Here is a 16,054-nt window from a genome sequence, read left to right as displayed (position 1 = left end):
GGACCACAAAACCAGTCATAAGGTTAAATTTTACAAAACTGAGATGTATATATATAATATAAAAGCTCAGTAAATAAGCTTTCTATTGATGTATGGTTTGTTAGGATAGGACAATATTTGGCCGAGATACATCTGTTTGAATATCTGGAATCTATGGGTGCAAAAAAAATCAAAATCCTGAGAAAATCACCTTTAAAGTTGTCCAAATTGGGTTCTTAACAATGCATATTACTAATCAAAAATTACATTTTGATACATTTACAGTAGGAATTTAACAAAAAAATCTTCATGGAACATGATCTTTACTTAATTTCCTAATGATTTTTGGCATAAAAGAAAAATCAATAATTTTGACCCATGCAATGTATTTTTGGCTATTGCTACAAACATACCCCAGCGACTTAAGACTGGTTTTGTGGTCCAGAGTCACATATATGTCTATAACTGAAGTAAAGCTCTGCTATTTTCTTTAAAATAGTAGTCAGTTGAGTTTTAGAAAGAAGTTGGCACTTTTGTTTATAACAAATCTGTGTGTGAATTAAACTATATCAGATTCAGGACTCACAACCAAATTCTGACACTGTGTGAACATAGCCTAAATCCAGTTCAGAGGACTAAAACTGGGTGGCTTCGACCTGTTTGGGGTCTTAGCCATCGATCTGGCTAACCCCTCTGGGTTAACTCTGCGTCCCTTCAAAGTGTGCACTGAAAGGCTGAATGCACTAATAAAGTGTGTCACCCCCGCCTGAGGCGCTTGTGTGATTGATAACAGGCTTGTGAATCGCTCATCGATTGGCATGGCAGCCTTTAGGGCCGTGTGCGTGCCCGTGTAATGGTTATATGTGTGTGCGCATCTTTCATCGCATGTGACTTGCCAGCTAGCTTTTACTGCAGATTAGCGTTGAGTCTGTACGCTGCATAAAAACACACAAATGCTCTCTCTCGCAGACGCTCCCCAACAAGCACGCTCTGTTCAGACTCCCACAGCGCACAGACAAATGCTCACATTTTAGCAAGGGCACGACAACAAGGGCAAAGCAGACCTTTGTTTATCAGCCGTGCCAATGAAAGCTCTGTGAATAGCCCTTTGGGATATGTAGTTGAATTAATGTTCAAGCAGCGTGAGGTGTGACTACAGATGCACACCGCATCTATGCCAACCCTGAGAACACAGTACAGTGCATTCTACGGCTTCGTGTATCACATATTGCTAATCGGCTGTTTGTGTTGTAGGCGTATTTGGCACTAAAGTGCATTTGTGCTTTCATGTCTACCAGAGCGTGTCGTAAAGGTGTGTCTCCTTATGATGATACACAAGAAAGAAGATCAGAGTAGCATTCTGGATTTGTACACAATCAGTCATCTCACGATAGCCTGTACGCGTACGGCATCCTGTTTCGCTTCTGTTTAGCAGAGCTCTCTGATCAGAGCAACTCTATATGCAGAGCGTGTGCCGGCATTGTAGCGCTGTTGTAAAGTTATGTTAGCGCAGACGGCTTCGCATGCACAGATCAATAATACTTTACCCTTCCCTTAAATGTCATTTCCCCTCTCACCTCCTTTATCAAAGCACACCGTGCCACCGCACAACAAAGACGGCGTACGCACGGCTACTGCGGCGGAGAGGAATCTCGCCAGTTTATTCCCCAAAAGAGAATAACGACATCGCACACCACCCATTCATGCAGATTTTATTAATGCAAATTCAGAAGCACAGTGTATTAGACTGAGCCAATGGTTCATTGTATTCCATTCACATTGTGTAGCTGCCAGATAAAAACCGTCCCAACTAGCTGAATCCGATTCCTTTTCAATTGAATCCTGTCATTTAGAGAAACATAATGAATTACAACCTTTATTAAGTCTGGTTTTGATGGCGGTACAGAGTAACAGTGAATAGTGTTGATTAAAATGTTAGTAAATGGTATTATGAGATAATGAAATGCCATTGTAATTCCATTGAATAGGAAATCAAAACACCATTTTCAAGGGTGCGATGGTTGGCATACTTTAGCAAATAACTGTACTTAATGAATCAGATCCACACTCTATTAAATTTTAATGCGTTTATAAATGGAATAATTCAACAGATAAGTAGTTGTAGAGAATTACGATGTGATAAGTATAGAAAGTTGTAAATGATTCATGTTTATCTTAAAATAATAGTTCATTCAAATGTGAAAGCTCTTTCATTCAAACAATGAGAGAGTATTGTAGCCTAGTCCTTGTATTAGGAGTACAAACTTTATGCTAAACTCAACACCAGTTATATAATGCAATTCACGAAAATCACACTATGATAAAAAAAATCATAAATATAATCATATATTATATTATCAGTATCAATAATATAAATACATGAAAACATGATTTTTAAAACTGCATTTTTAACAGCTTTATTTATTTTTAACAAAACTGTGATTATTATAAACAGTATATATACACAGTATGTGTGTGTGTGTGTGTGTGTGTGTGTGTGTGTGTGTGTATACATACCATTAAAAAAACTTGTAAAAAGAAGTGTGGATTTTTTTATATACATAAAAAATGTTTTTATTTGGTTTCTGTGAAGTTGCCATTAATGATGAAATGCTTTCAATTGACCGGCAATCATACTCATACATTTTGCATGCACATTCCGCAACACATCAGTGTCGAACGTTTGCAGGCATGTTCATGACCCTAAATGAGAAATAGCCATAAATAAACAAGCTAGTAAGTAAATAAAGTAATTCATTAATTAGTTAACCTGTTTCTGACGGCTCAAAATAGGTTAAATTGCAACATAATATATAGGCAAAAGTAATTTTAGGGTAGGGATTTTGTTAAAGGGGACAGTGGTTATTGTTCATGGATTGTTCCTTGTGACGCTTGAACCCACAACTTTACGGTTTGTGATTAACATAACTGCAAAGCTAAAATTTCAGAAAGAAAAATCTAGTCCAGGGGTGCCCTGCAGGGGTTAGCTCCAACTCTAAGTAAACACACCTGAACCAGCTAATCAAAGTCTTACTAGGCATGCTAGACACTTCCAGAAAGGTGTGATGAGGCAAGTTCGAGCTAAATTCTGCAGGACACCAGACCCTCCAGGACTAAGTTTGGGGACATAAATGGATGGCTTTATCTCAGTAGCTACTTCATGTCTAACCAAACATGTTCTCTTCGTTTCAGCTTTGACCTGGTGAGTAACGGGGGTGTAGCTGTAGCCCTGCGGTTTGAGCGCGCTCCATTCATCACTCAGGAGCACACCTTGTGGTTGCCGTGGGGGCGCTTCTTCGTCATGGACACCATCGTGATGAGACACGAGGTCAATGACATCCCAAGCTGTGATCTGAGCAGCTTCACCCGTCCCATGCCAATCGTCCTGCCTGCCCCGTTGACAGCGTTTGCCGGGACCTGTGTTGAGAGGGGCAACGTCGTTCCAGAGATTCAGGTGATGAGCTATAGAGAGGAACTGAAAAATGTGTTGCAATTCATATTGTGTACAGTTGATCTGTTAATGTAACCAAAACCATGTGGGTGGAACCAATAATTTCCAGTTTCATTTAATTTAAAACAACCAATGGATTTTTTTTCCCGATAATCTGTTTCACTCGTATGTACACCACAATAGATCTGTTGCTATTAGGGCTGCCCTCAACTAAAGATTTTTCTGGTCAACTAGTAGTTGTTCATTTTAAGCATTAGTCGACTATTAGTCGCACATTTATTAATAAACCATATAAATCAAAATAATGAGCCTTTAAATGCCTACATAGCCTAATAAGTGTTCAAGCGCACAAAAAAAGCTTGCCACAGCGCATCGGCAAATATAATAATTATGAATGTGTCAAGGAAAAACAGCAAGGAGACTGCATTAACGTTTTAATAAGCTATTGATAAAGTAGTGCTTTCTTTGTTTATGTCTTAAGCCAAAAAGTCGACAACACCGACTTGTCATCTTCTCAGTAGTGGATGCGCCTTTCATACAAATGACATAATCAGAGAATATTTGTTTTCCATTTGAATTTGTTAATTTGAAAGTAGGCATTTCACTCTTTATAGACGTATTTTTCATGTCTGTGAGGCAAGTATACAAAGACTTTAAGACTTTCGCGCTCAAGTTCATAGACTCCGAAGCGGCAGAAAGCACATCCTCTTTGTTTTCATTATTTTACAATAGCGCAATGTTTTGTAGTTATTGTGAGTGCGCACAAATAAACATAGAGTCTTTACAGATTTGAAAGATGTATTACTCTTATCTGTATGACCAAAAATGACGGAGTATTTTAAAAACAAATGATTGTACCAGCGCCTTCATATGTTCAGCTTCCACACTCTGCACAAAAACACTTCAATAGAGCACCTTTTTCTAGGTTAATGGTAGATTGAATGGCCATGTAAAGTTGCTACTACTTATATATTTCAGATGAAAAGCCATATTTGAGGTTGATGAATGATAGGCGCATGTTTGGATGTCCTGCCTGATGTACTGTTTCACCACATAGATCAGCCGTTAACAATCTGTCCATCACAAACTGCGTGACTTCACATTTTCCTGTGGATTTTTTTTTTTCTGCGACTAAGCGACTAATAAAATTTTGGTCGACCAAGCGTCTTCTCATCGACTAACAGTTAGGTGACTATTAGGGGGCACCCCTAGTTGCTATTTCAGTTTTGTTGCGACTATACATTTTGTGTATTTAAAAAGCTTGTTTTTACTATGTTCTTAATTTTTTACTTAATTTTAACTTCAGACTAATGTTTTTAAACAGTCTGACTCTTGTTTCGTCTGACAGTTACAGACTGCTCAAAATTCTATGGCTGTCTCAGACAGATGAAAAAACGTGGTAATTTGCCACGATTGATTCCAGACTTGCGCTGGTTCGTAATGATGTTCTGATAGACAGCAGGGGCTGATATTGGGAAATGTACATCAGAAGGGAATGGAGGAGGCTCTGTCTCGGGTGGCAGTCCTGTGATTTTATCTCCTGTGTGTAATTGGGCAGAGATACACAGTCCAATTTACTACGCCAGACATTTTCTGAAGAACGATAATTACATTTAGACGAAAGCAGCATGGAAGCTTTTTGAGTCTGACTCCAGGAGGAGCTTTGCAGTCGGTACTGGAAAAAAAATATCTGTAATTTGGACTTGAGTGACTGTCATCCAGCTTTTGTGTGTTTAAGTATGTGTATGTTAATTTTATCATATCCAAGTGTGTCTATAGACATTTTTTTTAATATGCATATATGTGTGTGTTCAAGTACTGATAGCTCTACTTGTACCTGTGTGCCACATTCCTAATTATTTTGTCTTCTTCTTTGGTTAACAAGATAAATGAGTCAGGCTCACATGAATTGTGCTGCCTGGGCTACTAATATCGGCACAAATATGTCCCATCCCAAATCTTCAGGCGTTTTATTCATACACACTTATATGTGCATCTACACACACCCACACACAAAGTTTTCACAGGTTTACAAACAGAAACGTCTATGGAGGAGCTTTTCTTATCAGTGTTTATTGACGCAATAACGATCCGCTGTGTTTATTGGCCAGCTTTGTGCTTGACTGTGATAAAGGAGCGATACGCTGAGAGTTAATGAGAGCTCTGCTTTGAGCAGTGAGAAACCTCTGAGCCACTAAGTCTCCGAGCTGACTTCCTGTGTGGAAACGAATGTTTTGTTAATGATGCCCGTGTGACCTAGACGTATACATTGCTTTACACTGAGTAATTTGTACAGTTGTTATGATAGTTGAGGATTTTGAAGGTTTCTGGGTCACATTTCCACCCAGAATCAAGAGGGAATAAAAAATGATATTAGGAACATTTGGCTGGAACAATGGTATTTCTAGTGTAATTTCACAAAAATATAAAAATGTTCAAGCTGAAGAATCGTGTGACACTGAAGAATGTAAGTAATGGCTGCTGAAAATTCAGCTTTGTAATAATATTTTATAATATTGCCGTTTTACTGCATTTTTGATCAAATAAACAGATGCTTGGTGAGCCAAGAGATCTTCAGCCTCAAACTTTTGAAGTAGTGTATATTTAACTTTATTTATTTATTTATTTTAGTATAATAGCTTTTTTTAGTATAACAACTTTTTTCTTTCTCTTTGAGGTGAAATATGGCCTAGATTCACCCAATAATTAGTATTTTTTGCACTGTATAATAAAACGTCTGCTGTGAAAAAATTAATTCATTCTCATTTGCGTATATACCGGAGATGCTAAATAATGCAAACACTTCTCAGCAGGGTGCATCTCCCACAAAATTAGCAGATTTGTTACAGTTTGCTCTGTTTTCTTGTCACTAATATGAACAATTTCACCTCTCTCTCTCTCCAGACCCTCCAAGAGGAAGTGCGGATCCCAGGTACAGATGTGCATTTGAGCTATTTAAGTAGCCGGACGTCAGGGTATAAGTCCCTCTTGCGCATCACCCTGACCCACTCCACCATCCCGTTCAGCCTGATGAAGGTGCACCTCATGGTGGCCGTCGAAGGAAGGCTCTTCAGGAAGTGGTTCTCAGCTGCGCCTAACCTGTCCTATGACTTTATCTGGGACAAGGCAGACGTCTACAGCCAGAAAGTTTATGGGCTGTCTGAGGCTTTCGGTAAGTGGGGAATGCAGTTGTTTTGTCTTGTTTCTCAGAGCCGTTGTCACTCTCAAGCTCAAATGTGTTTGCTTTTCACTCCCGCTAGTTTCTGTGGGCTTCGAATACGAATCCTGCCCGGATCTGATCCTCTGGGAGAAACGGACAGCCGTCCTGCAGGGATACGAGACCACTGCGTCCAACTTGGGCGGCTGGAGCGTGGATAAACATCACGCTCTGAATATCCAAAGTGGTGAGTTAGTACATGCAGAAACTTGAAAGATATTCAAATGCTCACAAACACACAGTTGCTTATTATTGGTTGGATTCAATGAGTTTTTTCCATTGTGGAAATTCTCAGAAATGTTCACTTCTTGCTGAAGAGGACTGAACTTTGATACAGCTTGGACTAGGATGTTATCACATTTATTTATACTATATAGCACTTTATACAATACAGATTTAAATCTATATCAGTTTAGAAAAGTTCAACTGTGACCCTGGCCAGAAATAAATTGTATGGGTCAAAATGATCAATTTTTCTTTTATGCCAAAAAATCATTAGGATATTAAGTAAAGATCATGTTCCATGAAGATACTTTGTAAATGTTCTACCATAAATATATCAAAACTTAATTTTTGATTAGTAATATTCATTGATAAAAACTTAATTTGGACAACTTTAAAGGTGATTTTCTCATTATTTCGATTTTTTTTTTGCATTCTCAGATTCCAGATTTTCAAATAGTTGTATCTTGGCCAAATATTATCCTATACTAACAAACCATACACCAATGGAAAGATTATTAATTCAGCTTATTATTTCATAATAATAAGGATGATATATATAAAAACATTGACCCTTATGACTGGTTTTGTGGTCCAGGGTCACAATTAAAAAAGTTAAATTCAGCTAATAAGCAGACCAACAGAAGAAAATATTCAGCTCAATTCAGTTCAGTGATGATATCTGTATGACAGGACCTTACTGGAGTTGAACAGGTCAATTTTCCTACTGCTGCTAAATTGTCTCTGAAATCAGTGATTGCATAAACTGCTCCGTTCAGTTCCTGTCAAGTATTTATTTATTTTTTTTGCCAGCGCACAGGCGCACTTATCTTGGTAAATGAGGCGTATTTGCAACACAAGTGTTAGGAGCGCAGGTGGCAGCTTGGTCTGTCACTAAAACCCAGTGCTGTCGACATGAGGACTTCCGGTAAAATTTGCTCAAATTCTTCAAGTGTCAACTCTCTCTTAGCCTCCCTTTTCCAATGTGAATTTGGTACAGTTTCATTTACACTGAAGCTTGTTTTAATGTCCTCCGTTTAATTGCTTCTCTTTGGATCCACACTCACCCGGTAATTTTCACCCTCAAATTATTCACACAGAGTGCAAAACTAATTTTCATCAGGCTCTGCAAAAAAGTTTTTTCACCTAAATGAAGCTTAATCACACTCATGTGAAATGAATTGCTGCCAAAAAAAACTGACAAAAAAGCTTTCCCAGGCTTTGTAAAAAAAAAAACAAAATCTGTAAAACGGAAAGAAAATGAGTCACACCTGAAAGAAACGTAACTTTTTTTTGCCCTAAAACCATTCACCCTGAACATGCCACAAAATTATGCTAGAGGGTATGCTGGAAGTGTGGGGTTTCTGAAAAGTTATTTTTCAAAGAAAGTGAATCGCTGTCTGGTTTTTCATAAGCTTTAATGGAAAACCCATTCAGCTTACAAAAAACTTTTTAAACAGCACCACATTTATCTGGAATACTTTTGCAAAGGCATATTTGTTACTAATCAGACATTTTCATTTTTCAAAAACCTTTACCAGCAGGTAAATTTATTCCAAAATTGCCAGATTTGCTTTAAAGCTTAAAAAAAAAGCACTCTTTCAATTGAAAGCCTTTTACACCCTGAAATTTGCAGTGAATTTTTGAGCCTAATGAGAATAAGCCTTTGCATCAGCTTCAGTAAACCCACCTGCATTTCCAGCCAATCAGCACTGACGGACTGGAAATGCTGTTATTTAGCATCTCTCAAAACACAGCATGATTCAACAGGTGCTCGGGGAGAAAACAGAGCACAATGAAAATCACTGAAAATTGAGTTTTCGCAAACTTTGCCACTCTGCCACTTTTGAGTGGCGTTTGCGGTGAGCTGTGCAGCGCTGGTGATTCATTGAGGCATGCCGTGGAGATTCAGATTGACTTTGATACTGATAATAAGAAGTTGTCTTTCATGCTGTGACTGTGGACCTTCACTTATCCAGGTTCTGTTACAGAAGCATCTGACTGTGCGAGGGAAAAATAACTCGATAAATGAATTCAGTTCCGTTTAGCACATCTCGATCCTGCTGGTTATTTAGCGAAATCCTTTCTCAAACGCCGGCAGTCGTCCCGTAGCTCTGTGACAGAGAAAAGCTCCATACAAATATATTTAATGTCATTAAATGTGAGCAGAATTGAATCAGCTTTAAAACCTCCGCTTCTCGCATCCGATAAAACCTGTTGATTTACTGCAGTGAAGGCTATTCTGAATGGATTTGGGAAAATTACAATGAATGCACATACATCTTTCTCTTTGTCACGCAGGTATCCTGCACAAGGGTAACGGCGAGAACATCTTCATTTCTCAGCAACCCCCGGTCATTGGAAGCATCATGGGTAACGGACGGAGGCGCAGTATCTCCTGTCCAAGCTGCAACGGGCTGGCAGATGGAAATAAGCTGCTCGCACCTGTAGCTTTAGCATGTGGTTCGGATGGCAGTCTGTACGTGGGGGATTTCAACTACGTCCGTCGGATCTTCACTACGGGAAATGTCACAAGTGTCTTAGAGCTCAGGTTTGGCATTCTGCATGTGCATAGATACACAAACATTTGCCTACCCACCAAAATGCTAAGTTGCTTTGTAAGTCCTGTTGGATAAGTTGCTCACAAACCAAAAGGTACAGTATCTCACACAAGTGAGTTCACCCCTCACATTTCAGCAACCGTTTTAAGTTTATCTTCTCAAGCGACAATACTATAGAAATTAAACTTGGATATATTTTAGAGTAGTCAATGTGCAGCTTGTATAGAAGTATAGATTTACTGTCCCCTGAAAATAACTCAACATACATCCATTATGGTCAAAATAGCTGGCAACAAAAGTGATTACACCCTAATCCACCTTATGCTTGAGAATGCCCCACAGGTGCTTAATAGGTTTTGGATCATACTTGGCCACCCCATCACCTTCAGCTGGTGGTGTGTTTGGGATCGTTATCATGTTGGAAAACTGCCGGTCGGCCTAGTTTCTGGAGGGAAGGCATCATGTTCTGCTTCAGAATGTACAGTGCATAATGGGGTCCATGTTTCCCTCAATGAACTGCAGCTCCCCAGTACCAGCAGCACTCATGCAGCCCCAGACCGTGATTGTACCACCACCATGCTTGACTGTAGGCAAGACACAATTTTCTTGGTACTCCTCACCAGGGCATTGTCACACATGCTGGACACCATCTGAGCCAAACAAGTCTCATCAGACCACAGGACATGGTTCCAGTAATTCATGCTCTTAGACAGGTTGTCTTCAGCAAACTGTTTGCGGGATTTCTTGTGAGCCAGCTTCAGATGAGGCTTCCGTCCGGGACCACGCCTATGCAAACCAACTTGTTGCAGTGTGTGACGTGTGGTCTGAGCACTGACAAACTGACCTTGTACTTCTGCAACCTTTAGACCAATGCTGGCAGCACTCATGCATCTGTTTTTTGAAGCCAGAGTTATTTTCAGAGGACAGTAAATCTATACTATACAAGCTGCACATTGGCTACTCTAAAGTATATCCAAGTTTCATTTCTATAGTATTGTCCCTTTAGAAGATATACTAAAATGGTTGCTGAAATGTGAGGGGTGTACTTACATTTGTGAGATACTGTATCTGACTATCAGTACTTGGAGCTCTACATATAGCACAGGATTGATGCTACTGGCCTTTTACTTTTAAAGAAATAGTTTACCCAGAAAGGAAACTTTTAATATTGGTTATTCACTAACATTCCAAACCTGAAAAAGTCTGACTTTAATTATTGCAAAGACTGGCTTGGATTTGTTCCATAACAGTATTTTCATTTTTTGGGTAAACTGTTTCTTTCAATATAATTGCTATTGCTCAGAAACATATAGGATGCATTTAAACCTTGCTCAAATTTCATTCATCTTTTCTTCAAACCCAATAAGCACACATACATCTCCAAGATGTCTGTTAAAGAGCAAATCATCTGGAAAGCATCATTTAATTATTGAGCATAGTCATCTGCTAAATCTTTTTAAAGAGGAAATTTAGATACATTCATTCAAGTCACAACATTCACCTGGAAGCATTTTAGAGATGTATTGAAAATGAACAAACTCCTTATAAATTACATTTCCAGATTTAGAAAATAGACATCTAGGCCAGACCTTCTTAACTGGTTTTGCTTCAGGACACAGATTGTATTTTGGATTTTACAAGCAGTGTTGACTGCAAGACCGTACCGTATTATTAAAATAGTATACAATATAATGCAGATTTTGTTTTTAGCATTGTTTATCCACATTAGAACAGACCTTTGACCTATTTTGTCTTGTTACCCACCAGTTAGGAATCGCTGGCCTAGACAACATAAGTATGTGTGCTATATGGGAATCCTTTCTATTCATTATGAATACAGTAGATATCCTTGTAGAACTGTCTATAGTAGTATAATTTTACCACTCTAACCTTGTCTCTGTACATTAATGCATGAATTAAGTACTAACTCTCTAAGCTAACCTGTTTTCCCACTTTCTTCTTCTTTTCACGCTGCTCTCGATAAATACAGAAATAAAGATTTCAGACATAGGTAAGAGCTCTTCTAAAGAGTCATGCCGTTTATTGTGATGAATGAACATCAGCTAAACACTCTGTGCAGCCTTTCTTTGATGTACAGTTGCTTTTGTGGTCGCCTGTGGAACACACCGACTGTGTTTTTCGTAAATTAAGGCGTACCAAGGAGTGCATTAAAACACATCCTCTCCGGATAGCAATAAAATGGGCAGAGCTTTGAAATAGTGCTGTAGATCAATGGAGACCAGTTTGATGCATGGGTAAACTCTCAAAGTGGGTTAGTGCAACAGAAAAAAAAAATGCTTAAAGAATTGTGTATGCTAAGGAAACCAGAGTCAGGGCACATAATCTGAAATGTCAGACAGGAAGATGGAAAAGCGGTTACCAGCTTAGCATAAGCCCAGTATCAGCGTTTTAAATATTTCTCACCCTCAGGGGACTCGGCTTCCTTAAAGAATATAATTACCCACCCCTCCCCATTGGAAATACCCATGCTGCATTACCCACAATACAGTGTGATATTTCACCCGATGACAAATTACACATTCAAAGCGCCGTCGGATCTGAATACACAGTTCGTTAACATGTTTGATTTGACAAATGGCAGCGTGGTATCGAGGGAAAAAAAAGCATCAGTCATCAAACTTCGATCTAAGCTTTCAAATATAACACACATCCTCCCTGTGGTGCTATGAACCCTTAATATGGGATGCGTGGCACAACCAGCTGTGGGTTTTGACAGGCAGCAGTGTGACAGCTAACAGTATGATGCTCAGGTATGACTGACAGGATATGAGTGGTTCTTGGCGAGAGGTTGGGTAAATTCAGGACACCTGTGAGCTTCAAAAACGCCCTATTCTTCATGAGGAAAACTCCATTTAACCCTGCATCCTCGGGTCGTGACTTTCCTATGAACAGTTCCACCAAGACAAGGGGTGGCATCACACATCATGTCACTATTTGATATGGGCACATTTGCAATGCTGCGGTAAATGGCTAAATGCTGTTTACTGCATATTTGCATGACAGCTATGTTCTAACTCACTAGACTGTACACTAGGCTACTTCAGAGAATTGCAGCAAGTCAGCTGATTTTGGCTGGGATGATGCACTCCAGGGACGAAGGGGAGAAAAGCAAGGGTCTACGAAAGTGATGCTCTTGTCATGACACCAAAATGTTGAATCTTCGACATGCTCTGTCATATACAGTTGAGGTCAAATGTTTACATCCCCCTTTCAGAATCTGCAAAATGTTCATTATTTTTACCAAAATAAGAGGGATCAAACTAAATGCACGTTGTTGTTTATTTAGTACTGACCTGAATAAAGTATTTCACATAAAAGATGTTTACATAAAGTCCAGAGAAAATAATAGTTTAATTTATAAAAAAAAAATAACCGTTAAAAAGTTTACATCCCGTTGATTCTTAATACTGTGTTCTTACCTAAATGATCCACAGCTGTGCTTTTTTGTTCAGTGGTAGTTGCTCATGAGCCCCTTTGTTTGTCCTGAACAGTTAAACTGCCTGCTGTTCTTCAGAAAAACCCTTCAGGTCCCACACATTCTTTGGTTTTCCAGCATTTTTGTGTATTTGAACCCTTTCCAACATGATTTTCAGATCCATCTTTTCACACCGAGGACAACTGAGGTACTCATATGCAACTATTACATGAAGGTTCAAACGCTCACTGATGCTCCAGAAGAAAAAAACATGCATTAAAGGAACACTCCACTTTTTTTGGAAATGGGCTCATTCTCCAACTCCCCCGGAAGACTATTACGCCGGTATAGGAGTGTAGTTCCTAATCTTATCGGCCTAGAAAATCGCAGCTTTACATTTTCCGCCGGTATTAGTACATGATATAACTACAGAAGTGTCAAGTTTTTAATAGGAAAAATATCGAAACTCGTTGGTCATTTTTAAACGCGATGCTATTGGTCTAATAGGATTCAATGATCTATGCTAAGCTATGCTAAAAGTGATATCGCCAGAACAGGAGAACGGCTGAGTGGATTTTAAAACGGTAAACACTTATTAACTCGGGGGGAGTTGGAGAATGAGCCTATTTCCAAAAAAAGTGGAGTGTTCCTTTAAGAGCCAGGGGGTGAAAACTTTTGAACAGAATAGAGATTTTTTTCTTATTTTGCCTCAATATCATCTTTTTTTGTTATTTATTTAGTACCGCCCTTCAGTGGCTACAGAAGATACTTACATGTTTCCCAGAAGACAAAATAAGTTAAATTTACCCTGATTTTCAAATTCAAAAAGTTTTTACCCCCTGGCTCTAGTAGTTAAACATGAGTCCCTCAGTGTGAAAAGATGGATCTCAAAATCATACAGTCATTGTTGGAAAGGGTTCAAATACACAAAAATGCAGGAAAACCAAAACAATTGTGGGACCTGAAGGATTTTTCTGAAGAACAGCAGGCAGGACAAACAAGGGACTCATGAACAACTATCACTAAACAAAAAAATCACAGCTGTGGTAAGAACACATTATTAAGAATCAAGGGGATGTGAACTTTTGAACTGGGTGATTTTTTTTTTTTTTTTTTTTTTTTAATAAATTCAACTATTTTCTCTATATGTAAACATCCTCTATGTGAAATATCTTACTTAGGTCAGTACTAAATAAACAATAACATGCATTTTGTGTGATCCCTTATATTTTGGTAAAATAATTAACATTTTTCTGAAGGGGGGGGGGACTTTTGACCTCAACTGTAGGCATCTGTTGATCAATTAAAATTTTAGAGATGTAGGACCAGTTGTACTTTAGGACAAAGGTGTCCAACCTTCCCCAACACACCTGCTTGGAAGTTTCTAGTAAGCCTGGAGTCCTTGATTAACTGGTTAAGGAATGTTTAATTAGGATTAGAACTAAAGCTGCAATCACACCATGTCAGAATTATTGTAATTCCGAGATATCAAAACGTGATGTTCTACTCGGGCTGTATTCCTGTTTTTTTATGTCCTTCCCTTGATAACTTCCATAAGTCTTGCTGACTCAGATGTGTAGATCACTGATTACACTGCACGACTGCCCACTACTGTCTGGTGTATCACCTTGATATGAAGTAGACTGGCTCCCTCAGTCAAAAACAAGGGCTCAAGGGACTGTCATTTAAACCTATGTGGTCCACTTCACAAAGTGGAACGCCCTTCAAAATGGCCTCCGTGGGGAAAGTGCTTAGGGAAATTTGTAAGTGTGTTTCTAAAAGTGAAGTAGAATGCAGCCTTACAGGTATAGTCTCAGCTTCAGACATCATGCCCACGGACTGTTGGCTGAATGTCTAATGCATATGGCGCACAAAATTGGAAACACTTCAGGAGATTTGAAGTCATCATCTGAATGGTTAAATTCTTTGGTTGAATTGAATTTCCAGGACGTGTGTGTAGTGTTCTTTAACATTCAACCTGGAAACAAAGATGCCGTTACACCAAACCCCTCATGGAAAAAGAAAGTTGTTGTGTTTACAACTGTGACAACGGGTGCTTATCTGGACATGACCTAAATAAATCTAGCAGTGGTCAGGTGGTATCGTAGAGTCGTAGATCTCAGAACAGTCCTAGCTTACAAGTTCTGCAAGCATGTGATAGAAACGCATAATTCCGGGGACTTGGAACAACTCCTAGTAGAACGTCACATGTTGTTTTCAAAATTACGGTAATTACAACATGGCGTGAACACAGTTTATACTCTGCAGAACAGGGAGCCTCCAGGAGCAGGTTTGAATGCCCCTGTATCACCATCAAAAGGATCTTATGCATTTCTGTCCATCAAACAGCCTGGCAAGTATCCAAGCATTTGTGTTTCTCCCAGAGTCAGTTTCTGTCTTAAGGGCCACTAAATGTTTTGTAGTGTTTTTGTAGGTGCTGCTTTGTATTATAAGCCTTGAACCAGGTTTGTGTTGTTCTTTTGATTGTAAAAGTTGTGCTTTGGGCTAAATCACTTACTGGAACGTGTTCCAATAATTCATTTTAGAAATATACCTTTGTAAAAATGACTGCTGAAAAGGCCAAATCATATTTGCAACCGGAAAAGAACAGTCATCACTGTTGTGTGAAAACAAATAAAAGCATCTCAGTGTTTATGTATGTGGATGCAGACGAGGGAATAAGGCTAGACCATGATCTCTTTGACATAGCCGCTGACCCCCTTTCCACAAGAGTTGCTCACCTCCATCGTCACAGCAACATGCTGAAAAATCCAATTATCCTCCCCAGACCGACTTTAGTTGTTGAATATAGATGGAGCTTATGAAGGTCAGGGTGTTCTCATCACAGAAAGCACAATGCCGCGTGCCACCAATAACACATTGTACAACGCAGACACTGCTGCGACCAAAAAGCATCTGCCCAAAGCGTCGCACCCCACTTGCAAAATGGGATTGAGATTTTTCTTGACAAACCCATTTTACCTTCCTTCCAAACCGAGGACATCATTCAACATGGTCAGCAGCCACACAGTGACGTGCCAAGCCCCAGGTCAGCCGAAGCAGCCTGTTTCCAGCGATCTTCTAGAAGGTCAGTTGTCGGTCTGAATAATAGATCGAAACTGACAATGCTGCAGACCTGCCGCTATTCCTTTCCACACTCTCGCGTTGGGCCACTGGGATTTGGCACT

The 16,054-nt window shown here is 39.2% G+C and overlaps 1 protein-coding gene across 1 annotated transcript in view; it reads left to right on the top strand.

Moving 5' to 3' along the window:
• tenm4 (teneurin transmembrane protein 4) overlaps nt 1-16,054 on the top strand; it is a 169,972-nt gene that overhangs the window by 95,211 nt on the left and 58,707 nt on the right. The window contains exons 14-18 of the mRNA XM_073817373.1: nt 1,278-1,347; nt 3,172-3,433; nt 6,335-6,602; nt 6,691-6,834; nt 9,171-9,420. Of these exons, the coding sequence (XP_073673474.1) occupies nt 1,278-1,347; nt 3,172-3,433; nt 6,335-6,602; nt 6,691-6,834; nt 9,171-9,420 (994 nt within the window). The remainder of the gene's footprint in view (nt 1-1,277; nt 1,348-3,171; nt 3,434-6,334; nt 6,603-6,690; nt 6,835-9,170; nt 9,421-16,054) is intronic.

The sequence above is a fragment of the Garra rufa genome, chromosome 14 (assembly GCF_049309525.1).
Source record: "Garra rufa chromosome 14, GarRuf1.0, whole genome shotgun sequence".
NCBI lineage: Eukaryota > Metazoa > Chordata > Actinopteri > Cypriniformes > Cyprinidae > Garra > Garra rufa.
Note: the sequence above shows the minus strand (reverse complement) of the source record. Positions and strands in the feature narration are given on the sequence as shown.